General features: G+C 39.5%; 6 protein-coding genes, 2 non-coding genes and 2 pseudogenes across 57 annotated transcripts; 5 read left to right on the top strand and 5 right to left on the bottom strand.

Moving 5' to 3' along the window:
• Positions 1 to 89: 89 nt before the first annotated feature.
• LOC104745127 (phosphatidate phosphatase PAH1) lies at positions 90 to 4911 on the bottom strand. Of its 3 annotated transcripts, none has more exons than XM_010466301.3 (12): positions 4418 to 4894; positions 4282 to 4332; positions 2598 to 4141; positions 1911 to 2509; positions 1744 to 1817; positions 1566 to 1650; positions 1290 to 1376; positions 1066 to 1138; positions 930 to 973; positions 705 to 833; positions 519 to 620; positions 90 to 433 (listed from the first exon to the last, which is right to left on the bottom strand). In XM_010466301.3, the coding sequence occupies exons 3-12, from the start codon at positions 4042 to 4044 to the stop codon at positions 380 to 382; spliced, it is 2694 nt and encodes an 897-aa protein (XP_010464603.2). In that variant the 5' UTR covers positions 4045 to 4141; positions 4282 to 4332; positions 4418 to 4894; the 3' UTR covers positions 90 to 379. The 3 variants fall into 3 exon arrangements, with proteins under 3 accessions (XP_010464603.2, XP_010464604.2, XP_010464602.2); XM_010466302.3 differs by having other exon boundaries at positions 4282 to 4327; positions 4418 to 4832; XM_010466300.3 differs by lacking the exon at positions 4282 to 4332 and having other exon boundaries at positions 4418 to 4911.
• A 903-nt stretch (positions 4912 to 5814) lies between these two features.
• Positions 5815 to 7519, top strand: LOC104745128 (protein CANDIDATE G PROTEIN-COUPLED RECEPTOR 7). The gene has a single exon (XM_010466303.3). It carries the CDS (start codon positions 5996 to 5998, stop codon positions 7319 to 7321), a length of 1326 nt encoding a protein of 441 aa, XP_010464605.1. The 5' UTR covers positions 5815 to 5995; the 3' UTR covers positions 7322 to 7519.
• A 194-nt stretch (positions 7520 to 7713) lies between these two features.
• Positions 7714 to 9335, bottom strand: LOC104745129 (15-cis-phytoene desaturase, chloroplastic/chromoplastic-like). The gene has a single exon (XM_010466304.3). The coding sequence runs from the start codon at positions 9333 to 9335 to the stop codon at positions 7896 to 7898; it is 1440 nt and encodes a 479-aa protein (XP_010464606.1). The 3' UTR covers positions 7714 to 7895.
• Positions 8357 to 11858, top strand: LOC104745130 (serine/arginine-rich splicing factor RS2Z33). 2 transcript variants are annotated; one of them, XM_010466305.3, is made up of 8 exons: positions 8357 to 9354; positions 9532 to 9597; positions 9840 to 9946; positions 10559 to 10598; positions 10711 to 10806; positions 10909 to 11099; positions 11191 to 11295; positions 11379 to 11858. In XM_010466305.3, exons 3-8 carry the CDS (start codon positions 9840 to 9842, stop codon positions 11686 to 11688), a joined length of 849 nt encoding a protein of 282 aa, XP_010464607.1. In that variant the 5' UTR covers positions 8357 to 9354; positions 9532 to 9597; the 3' UTR covers positions 11689 to 11858. The 2 variants fall into 2 exon arrangements, with proteins under 2 accessions (XP_010464607.1, XP_010464608.1); XM_010466306.2 differs by having other exon boundaries at positions 8520 to 9354; positions 10320 to 10598.
• Positions 11859 to 12141: 283 nt separating this feature from the next.
• On the top strand, positions 12142 to 12223 carry TRNAS-CGA (transfer RNA serine (anticodon CGA)). The gene has a single exon. It is a non-coding gene; the product is annotated as a tRNA-Ser (tRNA).
• A 238-nt stretch (positions 12224 to 12461) lies between these two features.
• Positions 12462 to 13061, top strand: LOC104748086 (pathogenesis-related protein 1 pseudogene; annotated as a pseudogene).
• Positions 13062 to 13275: 214 nt separating this feature from the next.
• On the bottom strand, positions 13276 to 13357 carry TRNAS-UGA (transfer RNA serine (anticodon UGA)). Its single transcript has one exon. It is a non-coding gene; the product is annotated as a tRNA-Ser (tRNA).
• Positions 13358 to 13614: 257 nt separating this feature from the next.
• LOC104745132 (protein REVEILLE 8) lies at positions 13615 to 18734 on the top strand. Of its 45 annotated transcripts, none has more exons than XR_015582051.1 (11): positions 13639 to 14011; positions 14424 to 14481; positions 14574 to 14721; positions 14794 to 14937; positions 15059 to 15187; positions 15259 to 15368; positions 15442 to 15501; positions 15598 to 15746; positions 16026 to 16267; positions 16790 to 16878; positions 16987 to 18734. XR_015582051.1 is itself a non-coding variant. In XM_087488056.1 (9 exons), exons 1-8 carry the CDS (start codon positions 13827 to 13829, stop codon positions 15716 to 15718), a joined length of 933 nt encoding a protein of 310 aa, XP_087344182.1. In that variant the 5' UTR covers positions 13639 to 13826; the 3' UTR covers positions 15719 to 15746; positions 16026 to 16452. The 45 variants fall into 45 exon arrangements, 6 of the variants coding, with proteins under 6 accessions (XP_087344182.1, XP_087344183.1, XP_087344184.1 ...); XR_015582052.1 differs by having other exon boundaries at positions 16994 to 18734; XR_015582046.1 differs by having other exon boundaries at positions 15620 to 15746; positions 16180 to 16267; positions 16994 to 18734.
• On the bottom strand, positions 16518 to 19763 carry LOC147926238 (DEAD-box ATP-dependent RNA helicase 45 pseudogene; annotated as a pseudogene). Its single transcript, XR_015582043.1, has one exon. The product of XR_015582043.1 is annotated as a DEAD-box ATP-dependent RNA helicase 45 pseudogene (transcript).
• A 1342-nt stretch (positions 19764 to 21105) lies between these two features.
• On the bottom strand, positions 21106 to 22528 carry LOC147926239 (uncharacterized). 2 transcript variants are annotated; one of them, XM_087489438.1, is made up of 4 exons: positions 22429 to 22528; positions 22055 to 22286; positions 21561 to 21923; positions 21106 to 21458 (listed from the first exon to the last, which is right to left on the bottom strand). In XM_087489438.1, the coding sequence occupies exons 1-4, from the start codon at positions 22479 to 22481 to the stop codon at positions 21282 to 21284; spliced, it is 825 nt and encodes a 274-aa protein (XP_087345564.1). In that variant the 5' UTR covers positions 22482 to 22528; the 3' UTR covers positions 21106 to 21281. The 2 variants fall into 2 exon arrangements, with proteins under 2 accessions (XP_087345564.1, XP_087345565.1); XM_087489439.1 differs by having other exon boundaries at positions 22378 to 22501.
• Positions 22529 to 22766: the final 238 nt, after the last annotated feature.

Consider the following 22766-nt stretch of genomic DNA (forward strand, 5'->3'; position numbering starts at 1 on the left):
TATATTTAGGGTTTTCTTTGCATCAACGCTTCCAAGGTTATGTAGTAGACTGTCTGATAATTTATATCCAATATAAATATTATTTTAACTTTTATTTTTTTCTGTCTATGTAAAAGAGACAAATATAAAGAAAATAATGTCTTGTACATATAAGTTTGTCACAGCTAATATAGCATTCTTTCCCTATTGTGTTAACTCCTACATGAGACATTACAAAGTAGAGACAAGTTCTAGCTCTTTCTTTTCTACAAGTTCCAGCTCTTTCCTGTCAACAAGGTCATAGAGTAAGCTTAGATTCCACAGCCACCATGTTCGACTCATCTGCACCTCGTTTTAGAGACCCGAAAAGTTTCTCCTGTTTGTAACATGAACCCTTTCTTTAATCAACCTCTTCTATTGGTAGTTTCCAGAAGTTCCATGGGTTATAATCTTCCTGTGAACGTGTAAGAAAACACTTGAAACCATTGATAAATCTACATTACATTATATTTGCTGAAAGATTATATAACTCTAGTTACCTGCTCAACAAGTGAAGTTGGAGGAAACATGTCGTTGACAAGAGTATGAAGTGAAGTGTAAGACTTTTTTACATCTATGCGATGTCCTGTTGCCACTTCTCCCTATCCATTTTTAAAGACAGAGTTACCACTCAGTAAACGCGACAAGACAACCATTCATGTAAGATTCTAACAGATTGTGAGTACCTTTGGGTTGATTATGAATATCTTCCCCTTTGGGATTCCGAGTTTTCTGTAACTCAGCTCATCGGTATCTCTGTTTCCAAATCCCGCGTAAAACGGGTTGTAATCCGTAGGGAAGAGTTTCCTGATATCCTGTACATTACAGTTGTAGAAGTTGTTCATATTTAAAAGTGTGCCGCTGGTTTTAACTGTGTTCTTTTATTCCTAGAATAATGGAGAATTATTTACCTCCAAACATGCGATCTTGAATTCATGAGGTGCTCTTCTTATTACTGTTATATTAGAAAAAAATAAGAGATCTTTACTGTTGAATCTAAAATACGTAGAAGTGCTACCGATAAATCTAGAAGGCATGAAGATTAACCTTCACGGTACAATGCTGGAAATAGCCCATCTGGTGAAATGACTACAGGACCGTTTGGCAGAGCTTTTCCGTCCTGCAAGCCAGTAAAAAAAGGATTTCATAAGAAGCAGAGAGATTTCATAATCATGGATTGTAGATATCCCCACACATCATTAGTTCAGCTCCTAGAAGAACTAGGTGTGAAATGAAGTGTCAATTCACAGGTAAAAAGATCTCACTCTTACCTGCTTCAGATTATTTAAGAAATTTCTCGTTAGATATGCCTGAACGATGGCACGGGCGCTTAAAAAAAGCAACTGATATCCATTCTCCTAAGAAAACCAAAGCAATGTGAAGCATATCGTGAGATTCATACTTCCAGGGTACAAAAATTTAAGATACAAACTATTTAAACAACCACTTTAAACAAAGTGTATCTTATATATAAGGCAGTAGTTGATCTCATGTTTTTCCAATATCAAGTGCGAGAAGCGAGATCGACTTAAACCTTAAACATTTACCTTTATGGCAGAAAAAAGCTTGGCTACACCGGACTGTGTCCAGTCCTTTCCAATGAAGGGCATGAACTGACCTAACACATCAGATCTGCAAGACAAACAGATCATCACATTGGCATAAGTAAGATACTACAAATCTAATATGAAAACATATCAGTTGCAATAAGGATCCAAGCTGTACTTAGTTATAGTTCCATCAACATCTGAGATCACTATCTTGGTGTCCCATCTCCACCGGTAAATATGCGCATCGACCTAATAACAACCAAGGAGTATTTAAGAACTTAAGTTGGAAGAGAATTCCCCAATGTGCTCTCAAATTTTCAACGAACGTAACCATCAACAAACCTGTTGTGTTCCCAGAACTCTTGTCGAGAAACTAAAAGTTATTACATTCTGACCATCTTTCAGATTCAGAGATGCGATCTGTTCATTGGTAGGGACATTGGTTCTCACAAGTTGTCTACGCGGGGACTCACGGCGACTCGCTGCGGTTGATTGTGGTTCCGGTGAGTTCTGTAAGCCAGGTTCAGAATCAACAAACAGATCTTCTTCGCTGGAGGAGTTACTTCCCGTATGTTCAATTGTTTTAACCCTTCTAAAAGGAATAGGCCAGAGTCTCCATCTTCTTCCAGATGAAGAAGGAGTTACTGTGGTTTCATCATCCTTGGGGTTAGGCGATTCATTTTCCTCCACAGAAATCAAATCATCTGGCTGGATATCTAAGTCTAGATCAAACGCAGCTTTCCCAAGCACAATTCGAGCAGCTTTCGTCCATGGCATATACGTGCCTCTGATCCTAACAACCAGATTTTCACTTTCAAGAATTGATGTTGCCGAGTTTATATATTCTTCCATGGTAATCCGATGTGCATCAAAGACCTCAGCAGCTGCGCTAAGTCCCATACCCTGACGAAGCTCATCCTTGCAAATTGATAGCTCATATCCTGTAAAGTTGAACCACTGTTAAAAATAACGCAGCTACTAGTGCTACTTAGTCATAGTTTTAAACCAACAAAAACTGAAGTTCCTTACTCTGATCTGTATCGGGTTTTCCTACGTCTAAACTAGAAGTCGCACCCACAGAAACTACACTCTTCCCGTCCTCGTTATCCTCCTCTGTTGGTTTAGTTGGAGTCAGTTGCTCATCGTCCTCTCTCGTTGAATCTATAGAGACTCTCTCAGAAGCCTGATCTTCCGATTCTACAATCCCGCCTTCCTCGTTGTTAATCAAGATGGCAGTTTCTGCAGATGTTCTTGGCTGTTCATCCTTACATTCTGAATCAGTATTAGAATCAACGGATATTCTGGATTCCTCAGTTGTTTTGACTTCTTCTGTTGTTATTATTTGGGTTGCAGAAGAAGATTCAAAACTATCAACGAGAGTATCTCTTGTTTCAATAGTCACTTCATCTTCACTTCTATCATTTTCCGGGATGGTGCTAAGTGGAAACTCACCTTCTTTTAGATTTCGATCCTCAAAAGTAGTAGGACTTGGTTCCCCTGACTTTGCATTCTCACTCGTCTCAGTCAGCTCTGACTGCTCCATATAGCTCCCAAGAAGATTTCTTTGAGCATCATGAGAATCTTTTTCGGCATTATCACGAGAATTTGAATCTGAATCATTACGATCATCATTCGCAGCATTCACTTTTTCAGATACAATATTAATAGCATCAGATGACTCCACTTTCTCAGATACAATATTAATAGCATCAGATGACTCAACTTTGCCGATATATTCGGTATCCCACGAAGTCTCTGACGACGCAAACTCGGTATTACCTTCACAAAACTCAGTCCCATCACCAGGGGCCAAATGAAACTGAGGAGTATTTAACCGTAAATTCTCAGCCTCCTGCTCTGCGGCTGACACAGGGGCTGTTAGTATATGTCCATCAATACTGACCAAAACGACTTCAGAATCAGAGCCTTGAGAATCCCCATAGCTTTCAACATTAAGATTGTCAAATCTAGCACTTCCATATTCCGAGGTTGGAGAAGGCGGATCATCCTGAAAATCATAGAACCTCCTATTACAATCAGACTCAGTCCTCTCAAGCCGATTCAAAGGGTCGAAACCTTCTCGTAACTCCCCAGAACCAGCGTCAGATAAACTGTGCTCAAGTCGGAAACCAGTTTCACTACTAGCATTGCTATTCTCAGACCCGGAAATCAAACTGGTGGTGTCATTAGCTGCTGCAGGATCAACTTCCCTGATGAAATAAGCTTCACCAGAATTATCAAGGTACATGTGGAAATCAGCTTCGGTGCCATTCACAGCAATCTTGACAAACTTCTCAGCGCCTTTAAGAACACCTTGGAACTTACCAAACCTAACATACCAAGGTGTGCTACGGAAAGAACCATCTTGTTGTTGAACAACAATGACATCAATAGCACCACCGAATGGATGAAACGGTGTAGCAACAGAGTAAACTCCTTGAGAAATCAAACTCCCAACTCTTCCAACCAAACTCATCTCTCATCAAAAAAAATCTTTGAAACTTTGACTGTTCTAAATCATATACAAAAAACGCTCTTTTAAAGTTTCTAGACAGGTCAATTGCAGCCTAAACCTGCAGATGATACAAAAACAACCCAACAAGCCAAAATTAGACATTACAATAAGCTGTTATACTAAAAAAAAAACCCTACAGCAAAATCAAATTTTTTTAAAAACCCATTCCGATTACAAGTTATTCCAGCGAGAATTTACCCGATTTCGAGCATGCAGCTTATACTATTCCAATAAACATCAGTTTCTGAACTAACCCCAAGAAAAAAAAAAAAAAAAATCAAACATTTCCCAAATCTCAGAGTCGCGATGAAGAAAAAATTCGAATTCAACTTACAGATTTAAGGAACTTATAGCGGAGAATCCAAGAAACGATGGACGAATCGAGATTCTTCTTCTAATAGAAATGAACCCAATTTTTTTTATCCTATTCTATCAATTATGATTGAAATATCTTCTTGGGGATAAAAATCTTGGGTTTCTCAAAAAAAGATTCTCGGGAAATTTTTTTGAAAAATCAAAGTCAGAAAAGAAAAAAGGATTTGTCTTTTTGCTTCGTCGTCGATTGTATTTTACCGGTGGGAGAAATTTATACTACAAGAAAGAAGAAAAAGAAAAAAAAAAAAAAAAGATGGTTTTTTGGATAATCAGGAAAAAATTAAATCCGCCATTACTTAAAAGACACTGTAATTGCTTATATAGAGAGAGATTTAGATAGATAGATGATGATGAGTACTCTCCCCAGGAAGACTAGGAGGGAGGAGGGAGAATTACGAGAAGGGTCTAGGGCTTTTGGCGTAATTACTTGATTTCTTACAGGGTAAAATTGGTATTTTTTCTATTAAACCTCCCTTTTAAATAAAACCAAAATGTTCAACTAATATTTTTTTCTTTGATTCCAATAGGGTTCCAATATGAACATGATACAATGTTACTATTATTATTTAAATAAAACTTCCCGAAATATAAGAAAAAATGGATTCGTGTGGATTGGAATATTACAATGAATCAATCAAGTGATCCACTCATCCACACAATAGCATAATTGTGGTATATTCTTTGTCTCTACGGCTTAAGCGTTAAGACATTTTTTTTTGTTGCTTGTTTCTGTTTATATCGCGAACCAAACCCTCCTCTCAAAAGCTAAATATTATAATTTTTAACATGCCAAATTTTTTATATGTTTTCATATTTGATTAATTATTATACATTTTTCGTTTGTGTTGAATTTGTTTCGTCCTTTGTGGTTTTTTTTTTAAAGAACAAATTATTTATTTAATTTAGATCACGTTTTAATAAATGTAATAAAGAGTTAAAAAAAAACTAAAAAAAGAAAAGAAAAGAAAAATGTAATAGAGAGAGTTTTAGTCTGTTAGATGTGTGGGGATGTGTCTAATAAGTCAAATTATTACAATAAGCATCTCGTCACAAATCACAAGTGTCATAGTGTGACAAGGTTCTCACCTAACTCGTTTTTTTTCCACGTCAATCCATTTTCGATTAATAGTTTACCGATTCATGGCGTTGGTCTCTCCCCTATAATTTAATACTCATACGTATTTTAAATTGCTACAGATGTATGGATGAAGACAGACAGGTGCAAGTGCAACGCACGTGTTACACATTCTCTTACCTAAGTACTGTTACCAACCGTTCCCACTAAGTTTTGACAATCTTTTTACCAGTATTAGCTCTATCAGTTAAGCCCAATGGGCTTTCCCTAAAGTCAGATCAATTCAGCCATTACGGGCGACCCGAAAATTTCCGTGTCACAATACGGTGACGTTTCGTTCCCGCAGCTTGAAATCGCGTCAAACGCCATTCTCGTTTCTCCAAGCTTTGCAAAAAGCCAAAACCAAAAAAATAACACGAGAAGCATCATCATCGTCTCTGAACTATACTGTTACGGCACGATATGACGAGATTACCCTTCTTCTTCTTCGTCCTCCTCCTCCTCTTCGCCGCAGGTTTCATCACCCGCACGACGGCGGAGATCAAGTCACTCACAATCTCCGACGACTCTAGGCCGATGATTCTCTTCGAAAAATTCGGATTCACTCAGTCCGGCCACGTTAGCGTCTCTGTTTCCTCCGTATCAGTAGTATCTTCTTCCTCTGTTCCGATCCCGGATCCTTCGAGGCTAGGGTTCTTCCTCATGTCAGATGAATCGCTTCTCCAAGTAGTCTTAGAGATCCAGCAAAACCCTAACTTCTGTGTACTCGATTCCAATTACGTCCTCCATCTCTTCACATTCCACGATCTCTCTCCTCCGCCTGGCTCCAAATACGAGCACTTGTACCCGGTTAATTCTCCCAACGAGTACTCTCTCTTCTTCGTGAACTGCGTACCGGAAACCAAAATTTCGATGAAGGTTCGAACGGAGATGTACAATTTAGATCCGAACGGGTCTAAGGATTACCTCCCTGCCGGGTCAACCCGATTACCCGGATTGTATTTCTTCTTCTCACTCGGCTACTTAGCTTTCCTTGGTCTCTGGGGTTATGCTTGTTTTATCAATAAAAGAGTTGTTCATAGGATTCATGTTCTCATGGCGGCTTTGCTTCTGATGAAGGCTTTGAATCTGATCTGTGCCGCTGAGGATAAGCACTACGTGAAAGTCACTGGTACTCCTCACGGCTGGGATGTCTTATTCTACATTTTCCAGTTTATTCGTGTTGTTCTTCTCTTCACTGTGATTGTGTTGATCGGTACTGGTTGGTCCTTCTTGAAACCGTTTTTACAAGAGAAAGAGAAGAACGTGTTGATGGTTGTTGTTCCACTTCAGGTTTTGGCTAACATAGCTTCCATTGTGATTGGTGAGACTGGACCTTTCATCAAAGATTGGGTAACTTGGAATCAGATATTCTTGCTTGTAGATATAGTTTGCTGTTGTGCAATCTTATTCCCCATTGTCTGGTCTATACGTTCGTTGAGAGAGACTTCGAAAACTGATGGGAAAGCAGCTAGGAACTTGGCGAAATTGACTCTATTTAGACAGTTCTACATTGTTGTTATTGGGTATTTGTACTTTACGAGGATTGTAGTGTTTGCGTTGAAGACTATCGCAGCTTATAAGTATCAGTGGGTGAGCAATGCGGCTGAGGAGATTGCAAGTTTAGCGTTTTACATGTTGATGTTCTATATGTTTAGGCCGGTTGAGAAGAATGAGTATTTCGTTTTAGATGAAGAAGAAGAGGAAGCTGCAGAATTGGCCTTGAAGGAGGATGATTTTGAACTCTGAGACAGATCAAGGAGTATCAGCAGTGAGGACGTTCGCATTTTCTTTCTCTTTTTGATTTTTTTTTTAAACTTCAGAAGTAGTTTACTCGCAAAAGGTAATAACTGTACTGTGTATTGCTCTCGTATATGGTAAAAGCTTTTGTTTGTACTAAGACTTATTTGCTAGTAAGGAGAAGATCAGTGCCTCTGCTGTTTGGTACATGTATTGTCTCTAGTTCGATGTCAAGGCTATCTATAAGTCAATGAGCTTCTGCCCATGTCGCCATTAGTGGGGGGAGTAACATAGACATTAGTGAAGTTATTGTCAATGTCCGGTTACCACATGGACTGCTTTTTATTAGTCACTGTCGTTTGTTAAGAGACATTGTCTCTATTTGCTCTTGCATTGACCAGTGATCACAACAACAACCTTTTCATTATAAGGTGTTTAAGTCATAAATATGAGTTGAGGAAGCCATAATGTTTAACTATCCAATATGTGATCTTAGAGGATACATACTCTAATAGTACATACAAATACAATAATACATGAATAAATGCTACACAAAGAATCTTGAATAAACAGAAAAAACTACTTAGATTTGTCCCTTTTCTCGTAACAACACTTCCACGGCTCGTCTCCCAGAGACCAAAGCCCCGTCAAACGTAGCAGAAGTCATGTAATCACCGCACAAGTAAAGACCTGACCCGACCCGCGGACTCTTAACCAAATCAGTGGGTGGGCATTGGTTCGGCTGAGCGAATTTTATCCGGTACGTTTTCAAATGTTTCCATGACATAACCGAATACTCATTGAACCAACCAGAGAGTTCTCTGAGAACCTCTGCTGCTAAATCATCATCTGATCTATCCTCGAACGATCCGATCAATGATACCGAAACCAGAGCCTTTCCCGGTGGCGCGTATGTCCGAGCAACGTTCGTAGCGAAGAACATGTTGTTGATTATACCGGTGCTTGAACCGTTGAGAAATAGAACCGGGTCTTGTACCGGTATCTGACTCGGTTCAGCTGTGAAATAAACGCAAATCGTACTCCGAGCCGGTTTAATCGTAACCGGCTCTCTGATCCCCTCGAGAAGCTTATCCGCTTCGTGTTGCTCGACGGCGACTATTACACCTAGCTCTGCCTTCAAAACGCCGCCGTCTTGAAGTCTCACACTAGGTGGATCCAAATCCGAATCCGATCCATTTGGATACTCAATCGAAGCCACCCTTGTGTTGAACAAGAAGGAACTAGCGGGTAATTTCGCGGCCAACTGGTTAGGGATTTCTCCGATTCCCATGGCCGGAAGTGTGTTTTCTCCGAGAGCAAGACACCGGAAAATGAAATCGAAGAGCTTGGAAGTCGTCTCGAGGTCTCTGTCGAAGAAAATCCCGCCGAAGAATGGTCGGAAGAACCGATCAAGGATCGCTTCGGAGAAACCAATCTTACGGAGGAGATCAATGGTCGTAACCTCATCGGCGGCAGTCAAAATCTCTTCATCTGACTTAATCAGAACCCTAGCTCTCGTCAAAGCGATAAGCCCTTTGTCCACGACGGATCCGATCGGGTTGGTGATAGACGCAACCGAATCCCAAAAATGCCGGAGAGGATCAGCTACGGTGTGAAATTTCCCGCCGTAAAAAACCTTAGCTCCGGCGTAAAATCTCTGCAGATCAAGTGCTTCGTAATCTAAAAGCTTTTTAGCTTCGGGGTAGGCAGTGATGAAAATCTGAAATCCTCTGTCGAGAAAAAAGCCGTCGACGATGTCTGTACGGACGCGTCCGCCGACAGCGTCGGAAGCTTCTAAGAGTAGGAATGGGATCCGTTCGGAGTTGAGCCGAGTTGCGGCGGCTAAACCAGCGAGTCCAGCGCCGATGATAATGACGCCGGTTTGATTCTTCTTATCGTACGGCTCTTCGAGGGACGATCGAGCTCCGGGAAAGCGTTTATATCGGAGAATTGCATGGCCGTGGCGGCGGCGAGGGGTGAAATGAGAAAAGGATGAGGTTGGGAGAGAGATCGCCAGTGGCATTTTTAAAAGTTTGGATAAGGTTTTTTCCTTATTCGTTTAACTTTTATTTTCCCCGGGAAAATGGTTTGTCGGGAATTTAATAAAAAACACATGTTTGTTTTCATCTATATATGGGATCTGTGCCGTTGATTTGGAACTAAGATATCCTGGCCGTTAGATTATATATTGTCCTTCCTCTCTTATGTGTGTTTCGTAGATCTGACTCGTGAGGGGTAGCTCAGTTTCAAGATACACCGAGTGCGACGAATTACCGGATCTAGAGGTATGGCAATAGTCGGAATCTTTTTTTTGGTTTCTATCGGAATTAGGAATCTTCTATTGTTATCTCTTCCATATCTATATGATTTTAATGTTCCGATTTTTAGATAAATACGATTTGAATGATGCTATTAGATATGAGAGCTCTGTTTCAGTCTTCTTCTTCTTGTCAAGAATATCTCAAAGCTGTATATGTATGCTGATTGGATTACCCTTTCTCTATTTCGTTTTTTGGGTACCGTGAAGATGCCTCGATATGACGATCGATACAGCGGTACACGTCTCTATGTTGGCCATCTGTCATCTCGAACAAGGGAACGGGATCTTGAGCGGCTCTTCAGCAAATATGGAAGGTAATAATATATATCTATGTTTTCATTCTTCTTGGCAGAAACAGCTCTCTTTTCCGCGAGTTGTGAACTTGGCCAGCTTAGTGGTTAGGCAAAGATATGGTTTTTTAGATTCACATCTTTGGTTCAACTCATTACAGCTCTGTTTTGAGCTTTGCAAAAATGGCTCTCTTTTGTGAAAGTTGTGAACTTAGTTAGTCAGCTTTGTAGTTAGCCAAAGCTATGGTTTTAGATTCACACTTTTTGGTTCGATACCTTAACCGGGTCTGAATTACGATTCATAATGAGGATGCTTGTGTATTCATTAAAATTATATGGGTGGGAGTATTGTGACTCAAAAGTGTAGCATATTTTAACCTGAATAATCTTGTTGAAGGTTTTTTTGACCTGGAGGATTGTGGTGTGAGAGAGAGAGGGTCCCCTTGGTGGAAATTCTTACATGGTGTTTAGGGGACTTTGGCGGTTCTGTTTCTTGTGTTATTGCGTGTTTTAGTGGTGAAAAATGGCAACAATCTCAAAATCTGGTGTTTTGTTAGCCGTTGATGGTGAAGTATCATAAGCAGTTCTTATAAAGTTAAATGTGGGCTTACTGTTTCTGGCAAACCGTTTCCGCAGAATTCGAGATTTGGACATGAAGCGAGACTATGCCTTCATCGTAAGTACTGATCCCCTATAACTAAGCTTGGTCGACTTTTTAACTAGTTATGTAAGCTGTGTCCTATTGATGGCTCTTCTGTCTGGTATATCTGGTCACTTTCTGATCTCAGGATTTCAGTGATCCTCGAGATGCTGATGATGCGAGGTACAGGTTGGATGGGAGAGACTTTGATGGAAGCCGTATAATTGTGGAGTTTGCAAAAGGGGTATAATTAGCTCAATCTTTTAAAAAATTCTTATGTTCTTTGTCTATTTTGAATTTTTAAGTTTCTTTCGTTTAACCTTTTTGGGTTTTCCATCTGTTGTAGACACCACGTGGTTCAAGAGAAATTTCCTCGAGCAGAGGCCCTCCTCCTGGAAGTGGTCGTTGCTTCAACTGTGGTCTTGATGGCCACTGGGCTCGAGATTGCTCCGCTGGTGACTGGAAGAACAAATGTTACCGATGTGGAGATAGAGGTCACATTGAGAGGAACTGTAAGAACAGTCCTAAGAAGCTCAGGTATCATTTACCAATCCCATTCTTACTCTTTTTCTTGCCTAAAACACTGTCAATTTTTTAGTTGGAGTCATCTGTTTTGATTGTATATCAGGCGGGATGCAAGTTACTCAAGATCGCCAGTTCGGTCCCGGTCTCGTTCTCCTCGTCGTAGAAGAAGAAGCCCTAGCAGAAGCTACAGTCGTGGTCGTAGCTACAGGCTAGTGATGTCCCATTATTACTTATAAATTATAATTTCACAACTTACAAGTTTGATTCTAATGCAACTGTATATTGTTTCAGTCGCTCTAGATCACCGGTTAGGAAGGAAAAGGATCTGAGTCCTGAACCTGCTGCTAGAAGCAGAAGCCCTGAACCAATGGTGGACAACTCTCCTCTCTCCAAAGATAGAAAGAGAAGCCTGAGTCCTGAAGAAGGCAGTCCAATGCGTGAGAAGGACAGCCCCAAAGAGAGGCCGAGAAGAAATGATGATGACGGTATTGGAACCAATGGACAACAAGACCGGAGTCCTAGTCCCAGAGAGGACCGTAGCCCTAGAGGCGGACACAGCCCAAGAGACGACCGTAGCCCTGTGGAAGATGATGACCAGTGAAGAGTTGGAAGACAAATGTTGGTCATTTGCTTTTGGGAGATTATTTATGACTTATAATGAATGGTCTTAGACAATGTAATGCATTTTGTTCTTCCTGTTTGGAAACTTGGCTCGAGACTTCTTCTTATCTTTCTCGAAAAGTTTAAGAAAATAAAGCAACTTTTCGTTTCTTTCTTTCTGTTCCATTAGTTATATGGTCAAGTAAATGGATTCCGAGGCTCTTCTTCTTTCTCAAAACCTCTTTTAACACTTTCTATTCATTTCAAATGGGATTTGTCCCGTGCGCACAAGAGCATTCCCTTTTCTTCACCGGATGGTGATGGGAATAACGAAGCAAGTCTACAAGCTTTCTGTTTTACCTAAGGTGACCATTTTTTGTTATTGTATTGTGAACTTTGTCAATATAAATGAATTTTGTCAATATAAATAATAGTTTTGAATAACTAAGCAAAAGTGAATATGTCCGAGTGGTTAAGGAGACAGACTCGAAATCTGTTGGGCTTTGCCTGCGCAGGTTTGAATCCTGCTGTTGACGAAAGTATTTTAATGTTTTCCTTTTTGTTGATTGTATGTTGGTAGTTTTAGTACAACCTGTACCTTTAAAAGTTCATAAACAAACTCTAAAAATATATGCTAGTCTTCGTCTTATCGACCAAATCTGTTAGGAAAATGGAAAATTCTAACAGAACAATGCAACAAAAAAAAAAAACTCCTTAGAAACAGAGGAAGCAGGATGATGAGAACACAAAATTATACAGAGGAGAGACGTGGAGATGTCTATGACCTTGTCTCATCCATCGTCATGTCTCATCCTTGTCATCCTTTTATTTTCCGGTTCTGCCTCCGGAACCTACATCATCCCCCACTTTATGAACAAGGCGGCGCGTATGTTAAACAGAGCGAGGAAAGCTAGACAATCGAGAGAGTTCCTACAAGCTCACAACATGGCGCGCGAGTCAGCAGGCGTGCCACCTCTACAATGGAACAAAGGCCTGGCCCGATACGCTGATAAATGGGCTAAACAACGTCAGCCCGATTGCAATATGATACATTCAAATGGGCCTTACGGCGAGAACTTGTTCTGGTACCGGCGTAGGAGGACGTGGTCGATGGAGAGAGTGGTGACGAAATGGTTCGAGGAAAGGTTTAACTACGACACGAAAACAAACACGTGCGCATCGGGTCAGAAGTGCGGCCATTACACGCAGATGGTGTGGCGAACCACCACAGCCGTTGGATGCGCACGCGTGAAATGCAATAACCGTCGTGGCTATCTTGTGGTTTGTGAATATGATCCACGTGGGAATTACGAAGGTGAAAGCCCTTTCGATCAAAACAATTTAACAGAAAAAAAAAAATTAGAGATTGATTGAAAACATTTTTTTTCTTACATATATTGTTTATGTTTGGTCCTCGCATATATTGAAGAGGTTATTAAAATTTTTCAATTTGATTTCAAAATAGTGTCCCTTTTTTTTTTTTGGTTTTGTATTGATCAAAATAATAAAAAGGGCAAAATATACTACGGTTGAGTGTGAAACAAATGGTTGAAGTTAAAATTAAAAAAAAAAAAGTAAAAAAAGAGAACGTCGACAGCAGGGTTCGAACCTGCGCGGGCGAAGCCCAATAGATTTCAAGTCTATCTCCTTAACCACTCGGACATATCGACTTGTTTTGATTGAAACGCTGCGTATAGCTATTTATTCGTCTGGACTAGGAGAGTGAGTGGTTTACGTGGACGGTGGGATGGTTTATTTAAAAATCTGGAATGGATTTTGATTTGGCACTTAGTAATTGGCAACTTCGTATGATTCGGTACGAGTCGTTTTCTTGCATACCAATTATAGGAATATTATAAAAATAAATAAAAAAACGACGACCATACATTTTTTCATATAGTAGTCATAATCAAAGACTACAAAAAGTCTACACGTGCTTAAGCTTGAGGCTCTAGAACTCAAAGTGATAGCAAATAAAATAAAAGAAGTGAATAATGGATGGTCGGAGATCGAAGTGAAACACACTCCACATATTATTATTATTACATAGACCAACTTCTTCCCCCGCCATTTGGACTTTTTTTTTTTTCCCCACTTTCTCTCTCTAACACCTGTCCTCGCAATCTGAAAACATAACCGATGAGCTCGTCGCCGTCAAGGAATCCGACGACCGCCGAAGCACCTCCACCGCCATCAACATCGACGGATGCGGTGGCTGCGGAAGGTGGTTCGTCTAAGAAAGTGAGGAAACCTTATACCATCACCAAGTCTAGGGAGAGCTGGACTGAGGAAGAGCATGATAAGTTTCTTGAAGCACTTCAATTGTATAATTCTTTGCTTCTATTTGTTTCTTTTTGTGTTTATTAGAGACTCTTGAGTTATTCTAAGTTTGCTGCTGATTTCTGAGTTGTAAGTTAAGTTAGACTGAACAAACATAGGAAGTTTTATGTTAGGTTTAGTATCTTAGCTAAGAGATCTGCTCTATTGAATCAAATTGATCTATTTGTTTGATTTGATTGAGTTACATCAGATCTTTTGTAGCATCTCATGTTGAACTTAGCATTAAGATTCAGAGATATTGTTTACATGTTATTGTCTTTGAATAGAAGAAGCATACATGTCTAATAATAGCAGCTCTGTATTCTTGAAGTCTTTATACTTGTGCGGACGTTTTGAAAATGTTATTGCTTTAGCAAAACCCTGATTGTGCTGATACTACTGTTCTCTGTTCTTTAGGTTTGATCGTGATTGGAAGAAGATAGAAGATTTTGTGGGTTCCAAAACTGTAATTCAGGTTTGAGAATTAGCTCCTCTCAGTTTTAAGGAGAATATTAATACACCTTTGTTGGCTATGTTATCAACTTTATTTGATTGACTCTACTGCAGATAAGGAGTCATGCCCAAAAATACTTTTTAAAGGTTCAGAAAAACGGGACATTAGCACATGTGCCACCACCTCGGCCTAAGCGCAAAGCAGCTCACCCGTATCCTCAAAAGGCATCAAAGAACGGTTCGATGGTTTTGTATACTCCTTGTTAGTTTGGCTAAGGTACATCAGTCTTTTGTTCCGTTTACTTGAGTTGTAACTCCATTTTTTTTGTTGTAGCTCAAATGGCACTTCAAGTTTCCACGTCTTTTACTACGCGAAATAGCGACATGCCGGGATATACTTTGTGGGATGATACTTCAATGCTGCTAAACAGAGTTATTTCACCACAGCCAGAACTTGCTAATCTTTATGGAACAGAAGGCATGCACTTTTGTCTCTCTTTATTTTTTTTTTTACTTTCATTTTATTGGTAGTAGTAGAGTAGGTTCTATCAAAAGGACGTTTCATGTGCTTATTATGGCATATAACGCCACTGATTCAGCTAATATTGGATCGAAGGGCATATTAAATGTTAGTAGCCCTTCTACATCTGCTATGGGAAGTTCAAGCCGAAGAACAGTATCAGGTTCTGAGATTGTAAGAAAGTCGAAACAGCCTCCCGTTCTTCACGGTAATTTAACCATCTGTGAACACTCTATATCTTAAGGCCGTGTGGACACTCTACTGATAAGTACTTTGCAGCTGTTCCTGATTTTGCTGAAGTTTATAACTTCATTGGGAGTGTCTTTGATCCTGAAACGATTGGTCACGTGGAAAAGCTCAAGGAAATGGATCCTATTAATTTCGAAACTGTGAGTCTAGAGTTTACAAGCTTTCAGACTACAATGATGGTATACAAGCTTCTAATCAATGTATGTTTTGCAGGTTCTGTTATTGATGAGAAACCTCACAGTTAACTTATCAAACCCTGATTTCGAATCCGCTGTAAGTGTTAAATTTACGATAAAAGTTTTATGATTCTTATACAATTAAAGGAGTTTTTTGCGCTTGCGTGAGTAAATATAATCTAACCTCAGCTAGTCCGACTGTAATAATACTGCAGAGGACAGTCCTCTCATCATATGAACTGAACACCGAGCTCCCAAGCGTTGGTACCACTGGTTCCCTTGTCAAGAACTCAACAAGCGATAAATCATCGTAACAAAAATATTAGCCATCAGCTATAGCAAGTAAGTGTTTTTCCTTCTTTTTCCCCGGACCTTTTAAATGTACAGTACAATAAAACAATTCACCACTATTAGAAATCACATGCGGTCATGATAAGACTTCTAGATTTAAGTCTAGTGACAGTGATCTAACTCTAAGGTTTCTAATGAGAGTTATATAGTTCTCACTGTAGCCACAGTCATAGTCAAAATGACCAGGATACAGTATATATACACTTCAGGCTTCTTGCAAACTTTGTAAAGTCTTACATAAGAGTTATATGGTTCTCACCGTATTGGCAGGTTTACTCATCGGTTTTCCATGTTTAATAAACATTGGTGTTATACGTCACTGGGAATCACAATCTTGTCAATGCATCATCATGTGGGGAATTGTGTTTAAAGTGTTTGTTGTTCTGAGGAGAAACATAAACGAAGTTTTAAGCTATATATATAGGGGCTTGCGCAGATTTTGACAAGGACCTGTGTAAGGTGTTTTCTACTAGATGCGGTTCACGGGTTTGCAAAGGCAGCATCAGCCGCAGGTACTCTTGTACAAAAAGTCTCTTTTTGTTTGTGTTGTGTATTTATTATATGTTTCAGCTGTTGAATTTTTGCCATTTGGTGGATTATATTTTCACTAAGTGGGTGTCAAGGATAAGTCTTAGGACTGACTGTAATGGTTCAAGATCAGTGATAAGTACATAGCGGTAACTCTGTTTGTTTTAAACTACAGCTTTCTCTATTAGTTGTTTCATTCAGAGCTCTGTTTAATTAAAAAGAGAACGAAGGTAATGAAGGAAACCACCCCAATCAAATCAAATTGATGTTTGTTGTCACACCAAGTCATGTCTATAAAAAGATTCTGTAATTTTGCAGAGATTGTAATCCAATATATCAATAAATAATTACTTGTTATCTGAGTAAGTTAAAAATCTTAGAATCAAAAACCTCATGGTTTTATAGGACAGAGTATCTTCTGGCTTGTGTTCCTCCAGGGAGAGAGAAGGCTTGATTAGTTACGTCTTCAAGAACACGCTTGAGTTCAGTTTTTGCTGTCTTAACAGATATTTCGGTAGGCCCTTCAACGAACAGATAAAGCTTGCGTTGCCCAGGTCCGGGCATACTTCCTGACTCATAATACTGACCTCTAACGGTAATGGCGGCTCCACTCCACTCTGATATTGGACCAAGCGTGTCTTTGTGGGTGACTCTCCACCGAGCATTTTGTGGGAAATCATTGATTTCTAATTCTGCTTCATAGTGTTCAGGCATCGCATCAGCTTGAAGAATCCTTGCAAGGTTGTGTTGCAGGTTAGCGGCAGCAGCCATGGCTGCAACGCGGCCTGCTCCATCACAAGGAGGGACACCTTCCACAGTAACAAGCCCGCCACCATTAGGCAGCAATTGGTTAGCTGTCACAGTAGCTTCAGCAGCAGCAGCAATGGCGGCTATCTGAGAAAGCATAGCTTGTTGCTGTGAGATATCACTACCAGCCTTTCTTACTCCATCATTCTCATCTTCTGAGTCAGACTTCTCTTCCTCATAGCCATACTCCTTCGCTTGTGCTTTCTTTGCTGCTTTCCTGACTTCCTCCTCCTCTTCATTGAATCTAAAGCCACTTCCACCATAGCCAGTTCCATGAGCTTGCTCAATACCCTGTTTCACTTTTGCCATGAACCCATCGGCCACTGCTTTTACATCATCAGGAACAAGCTGCTCAGATAGTTCCAGGGCCTTGACTAAATCTGGTGCATATTGTGCATCATCCTCGGAGAGGAATGTTACAGCACAGCCTTTCCGCCCTGCCCTACCTGTCCTGCCAACACGATGCACGTAGTCTTCATAGTGGTTCGGCGGGTCAAAGTTTACAACCAAGTCAAGCTCTTTCACATCTAGACCCCTGGCTGCAACACTTGTGGCAATCAACAAATTGCAGACAGTGCTCTTAAAATCAGATATAGCTGATTCACGATCAGCCTGGTCCTTACCCCCGTGAAGAGATAGACAGGCATAACCATATTTGGTCATCAAATCGTTATACAATGCATCACATTTGTCCTGTGAACGAACAAAGACCAGAATTTTTCCTTTCTCATACCATTCCCCAAGAAGTTCCAAAAGTCTTGTGAACCTCTCACTCTCGGGTCTGATTTCAACTAACTGAGTAATATCTTTATTCACAACACTCCTCCCACCAACCTGTATTTCCACAGGATTGTTCAAGACTTTACGTGCCAAAGTTTCAACCTGGCGTGGAAAAGTGGCAGAGAATAGCACAGTTTGACGATCATGTCGAATATTTTGTACAATACGAGTAATTTGAGGCTCAAAACCCATGTCAAACATACGGTCAGCTTCATCCATTACCAAAAATGTGACCCTTCTCAGATTGGTGATTTTCCCACTGCTCGTGCAAAGAATATCGATCATTCTGCCAGGAGTACAAACAACAATCTCGGTACCTCGCTTAAGATCATTGATTTGCTGGGCAACTCCTGATCCTCCATACACAGCCACACATCTTATACCCAATGCCTTGGCAAACTTTTTGATATCGCTGTGAATCTGCTGAACAAGTTCTCTAGTTGGTGCCATTACAAGCCCAATCGGCCCATCACCAGCTTCAACGGGAAACTGATCTTTGATATGCCTCAACATAGGCAGAACAAAGCCAAGGGTTTTACCTGAACCGGTTTTTGCAACCCCAATGCAGTCTCGTCCGCTCATGATGATTGGGAGTGCTTGTGCTTGGATAGGCATTGGCTTTTCATAGTTAAGTTTCTTCAAAGTATCCAAGATTTTACTGGTTAGTCCGGTCTGGTACCAAAATTTGATGGGTCTTGGTACACCTTTCCCATGTACTTTTAGCTCCAATTCCCTTGTATAAGCATTAACTACATCCTGTGTCATCCTAGAGATATCCTTGACTTCGATATAGAAGTTCTTCCGGAAAGGCTCATACTCTATTTTGGAGTGGTCAACAAGAGACAATTTATCTGCTTTAGTCTTCTTAACTCTCTTCATGAACTCCTCATCGTCTTCGTCTAAACTTGGATCATTTGGTTCAGAATAATCATAATCAGAATCAGAATCTTCACCTTGAATTATCCTACCAAGGGCCTTATTAAAACCTTTGTTTTCCCGGTGGTCACCACTTTCCTTGTCATTCATTCTAGAATCCAAAAAATCATCGTTCGAAGTAATATTGCTAAGCTTCTCAACCTCAGGTAACACCATAGTATTCATAAAAGCATCTAAAGGATCAACATCATCATCATCATCATCATCATCTGCAGCTATGTCACCTCCATTATCATTCTCCAAGTCTACCATCTTGGCATCTCCACCATCAACATCCATTTCTGAGTCTGCATTGTCGTCGTCATCATCAGATTCTCCTTCAAGAGTCCAAGCCTTACCAGCAGCGTCAAGACCCTTACTTTGACTTTGAGCTTCCTCCTTGTGCCTCTTGAGCTCTTGCCACTCCTGGACTCTTCTCCTCCGTTTGTCTACTACTTCTTCATCCAACTGTTTCTGCTCATCCTCTACTTCTTCTTCTTCTTCTTCTTCTTCTTCTTTCCGGGTTTTGATCTCACCATGCCTGCTAGTTCTTGAGCTTTTCATGTCAAGCTTGACATCATCATCATCATCATCATCTCTATCTTCATTACAACCCTCTCGTGACCTCTCCTTTTCATGTTTCTTCCTACCCCTTTTCCGATCTCTCTCACGTTCACGGTGTCCTCTTTCCTTGTCCTCCTTCACTCTGCGTTTCTTATCCATCTCCTCTTCTTCTTCTTCTTCTTCTTCTTCTTCTTCAGAATCGCTAATCCTCCTCTCTCTCCGTCTCCGACTCCGACTCCGTATCCTCTCATCTTCTTCTTCTTGAGAATCACTTCTCCTAACTCTCTCAGACCGTCGTCTCTTCTCCGAAATGTTGTTCTCCTTCTTCCGCTCCGTACCGCGATCACGATCTCTACGATACTTCTTGTTCAAAGAAGCATCATCGCTGGACTTAGATTTCTCTAACAACTTCATCGTCTCTAATGCAACAAAAAAATCCCGATAGAAAACCACGTAACCTACCCTAACCCTACCCAGATTCAAATCAAATCCACCGACCAATCCCCACAATCTTCAACGATTATAACAAATCCACTCTAAAATTTTCCGGTGAAGAAGAAGACGACGACGAAGCTTCCAGAAGAATCTACCTAAGAAGGACTATTAAGTAACGCGTCTCGTTGATGTGGACTACTACTGTTATGTTATGTTGTGTTAAGTAACCACCACCTTAATATTTTGTTGGGCCCTGGTTGGTTGTGTTATTGGGCTAATTGGGAGTTATTAAGGTCCACTAATAGAGATTTCGTCAATTTTATCACTTCTCTTTTATCTATTTCTTTTAAAAAAAAAAAAAAATTTGTCTTCTCCTGTAACTTTAAAAAGCAAATTCAAGTGTATGCTTTGGAGTTTCTTATTATGACTTTGGACTCACATTATTCTAATTATTGTATGTAATATCCTTTGATTTCAGTATCAAGGGTAAGTTAGTGGATGCTTATTATTTATAGTTCCTTCTTAGATAAAAAGTTTCAAGTTAAATAAAAAATTAGCAAAATTTTGAAATATATTATATATTGTGCCAGCTACCGGCATCTTGACTATCTTTTGCGTCGAGAGGCATTAACTTTTTTTCAATATATTTTCAGAAAAAAAAAAAAAAAAAACGACTGAATTCATACTAATTTGGTTCATGTAACTTACTTGGTTCGTTTACCACAAATATATATATATATATATATATATATGCATATGGACCGTCCATTGTGCTTTCTAATATGTTTCACATGCATTTTATGCCTATATATATATAACCATTAAATACAATGAATGTTTTCTCCATCCAAAAATGTAACTGATATGGAATATGACTAAGTAATATTTTTGTATCCACACGATCGAATTGATTTGGTGGTTAAATGCTCTTGTATAAGAAGCAAGAAACTTTAGCAGGGTTTATAAACCAAGACTTGAGAAAGACGGAAAGTCATAACTGCATAGACTCTCTGGTGCATAGTTGGTAGGCACACTTTTATGCTCAGGACTCGGGAGATGAAGAATAAAAATTTCCACACACATGAACGAACACATATAGATATATATGTGCGTATGATAATTTATGTGTAGAAATTGATAAATTTGCTTTACAAAACGTAATAAAAATTGATATTGCTTAATTGTTAAAGTCTTTATTTACTCTTTTCAAATAAGAGGGCCAAATCTCAAATTAATATCTTATATGTAGAAATTGATATTGTATGCTATATATGTTTGTATTAAGTTATTAACACATTCATATATGAAATGATATATATCATTGTTTGCTAACGCGAACCCTTTTATTAATAATCTAGTAATATTTTTCATAAGCCGAAAAGAAACGACTTATATATACTGTATCACACACAGACAGTATAATACTGGACAATAAATCATACTTTACACACATGCAAACTGTAATTTATTGTAGTTAATAAAACAAAATTCTATCTTTTAATTGTTGATGATATGGTTGTTAATAAGAGGGATGAGTTGTTCCATCGTTATGGGGTCCAAGAACACGTGGTCCACTCCGGCTTCAAGGAACTCCGTAAACTGCTCTTTGGACGACGTCACGCCCACCATCAACGACGTCCATCCCTTGTCTCTTAACTCCTTAGCCTTACTTGCCTATAAATAATACAAACAACGAGAAGAGATTTTTTTTAAAAAAAATGGAAGCTGTTACGCTATATATTAAGCGATGATGGATCCTATATACATTCATTATACCTTAGTCAGGACGATAAGGTCATAAGAAATCCGCAGCTGGACGTCTGTCAAAGTGAAAACACTCATGGAAACAAGTCCTCCGGCTTTTCTGATGAGCTTTTCATGATTCCGACGGAAAGCATCATCGGGATTATCGTCAACGATTAACGCTTTAAACAAGGGCTTCCTAAACGCACCGTTTCTCATCCCGGTGTTGAGCTCGTTAAAGACCGACTCCATCTTTTCGTTGGTTAACGGCATAACCTCGCATTTGTTAATTCCAGCCTTTATCAAATCACTACGCTCTCCGTCCGTGTCTCCTTTTGAAGTCACACCCACGATCATCGACTTCACAAAATACTTCTCCCGAAGATCCCTAGTTACCTAATTAAACAAATTTAAATAGAGAGAGAGAGATGATTAGATTAAAGTGATGTTGATCTTTAAAAAGTTTGTTAAAAAATCGTACCCCGTTTTGTCTGTGGGTTTAATAATATTAAACTCATTTTTTGTACCTTGATTCCATTTTCTACGGTGACCATGAGGATGATAAGGTCGTAGGAAGCCAACCCGTGGAGATGTTCCATCAATACATGATCAACGGTCTTAACCACTTTGAGGTTAATATTATCTCCCCCAGCGCTTTCGATGATCTTCTCGTAGTTCCTATCTATGGCAGTACTACCAACCAACAAAACGTCGATTTTCTTACTGCTTGATGCCATCTTCGATATTTTGGTAATTTTCCTTGAAAACGTCCAAGAACAAAAGTGTATATAAATATTAGTAAATAATAATAAGAAAGAATCAATAATTAAGAGTTAACTCACATACGTACGATTGCTATCAGTAGATTTATCTATGAAAGAAGAAATAAATTAAGGTTTACCGATCGAGAGAAAAACCAAGAGCGCACACAATACAAGTGAAGATTGATAGCATTCTCAAGTCTTATTTATAGAGAAACGTAGGAAAAATCTTCAATGCCATAATTTTCTTTTGGCTCAAGGATGATGATTTGATGACAAGTGTCATCTTAATGATGGTATGCACAGTGATTGCATACTGTGAATCTTACTCAGTAATTTGTTTATTTTTACTACGGATCTAGTTTATTCTCCTTATGTCGTTTCCTTTGATCTCATCGTTATTCATTACTCTAGTACAAAAGTTTCTTACAGTTTTTTTTTTTGTTTGTGTTGTGAATTTAGTACGTTCAGCCGTTGA

This window comes from Camelina sativa, chromosome 15, assembly GCF_030686135.1.
Source record: "Camelina sativa cultivar CO46 ecotype springtype chromosome 15, ASM3068613v1".
Classification (NCBI taxonomy): Eukaryota; Viridiplantae; Streptophyta; class Magnoliopsida; order Brassicales; family Brassicaceae; genus Camelina; species Camelina sativa.

Coding starts and splice junctions, on each gene's coding strand:
- LOC104745127 (XM_010466300.3), bottom strand. CDS start 4,044: ATGAGTTTGGTTGGAAGAGTTGGGAGTTTGATTTCTCAAGGAGTTTAC. Junction 2,510..2,597: donor AAAACCCGATACAGATCAGA/GTAAGGAACTTC, acceptor TCAACTTTACAG/GATATGAGCTATCAATTTGC. Junction 974..1,065: donor TCCAGCATTGTACCGTGAAG/GTTAATCTTCAT, acceptor CTAATATAACAG/TAATAAGAAGAGCACCTCAT.
- LOC104745128 (XM_010466303.3), top strand. CDS start 5,996: ATGACGAGATTACCCTTCTTCTTCTTCGTCCTCCTCCTCCTCTTCGCC.
- LOC104745129 (XM_010466304.3), bottom strand. CDS start 9,335: ATGCCACTGGCGATCTCTCTCCCAACCTCATCCTTTTCTCATTTCACC.
- LOC104745130 (XM_010466305.3), top strand. CDS start 9,840: ATGCCTCGATATGACGATCGATACAGCGGTACACGTCTCTATGTTGGC. Junction 10,807..10,908: donor TTGTGGAGTTTGCAAAAGGG/GTATAATTAGCT, acceptor CATCTGTTGTAG/ACACCACGTGGTTCAAGAGA. Junction 11,296..11,378: donor AGTCGTGGTCGTAGCTACAG/GCTAGTGATGTC, acceptor ATATTGTTTCAG/TCGCTCTAGATCACCGGTTA.
- LOC104745132 (XM_087488056.1), top strand. CDS start 13,827: ATGAGCTCGTCGCCGTCAAGGAATCCGACGACCGCCGAAGCACCTCCA. Junction 14,012..14,423: donor TTTCTTGAAGCACTTCAATT/GTATAATTCTTT, acceptor TCTGTTCTTTAG/GTTTGATCGTGATTGGAAGA. Junction 14,938..15,058: donor TAATCTTTATGGAACAGAAG/GCATGCACTTTT, acceptor CCACTGATTCAG/CTAATATTGGATCGAAGGGC.
- LOC147926239 (XM_087489438.1), bottom strand. CDS start 22,481: ATGCTATCAATCTTCACTTGTATTGTGTGCGCTCTTGGTTTTTCTCTC. Junction 22,287..22,428: donor CTTGGTTTTTCTCTCGATCG/GTAAACCTTAAT, acceptor GACGTTTTCAAG/GAAAATTACCAAAATATCGA. Junction 21,924..22,054: donor CCGTAGAAAATGGAATCAAG/GTACAAAAAATG, acceptor TTGTTTAATTAG/GTAACTAGGGATCTTCGGGA.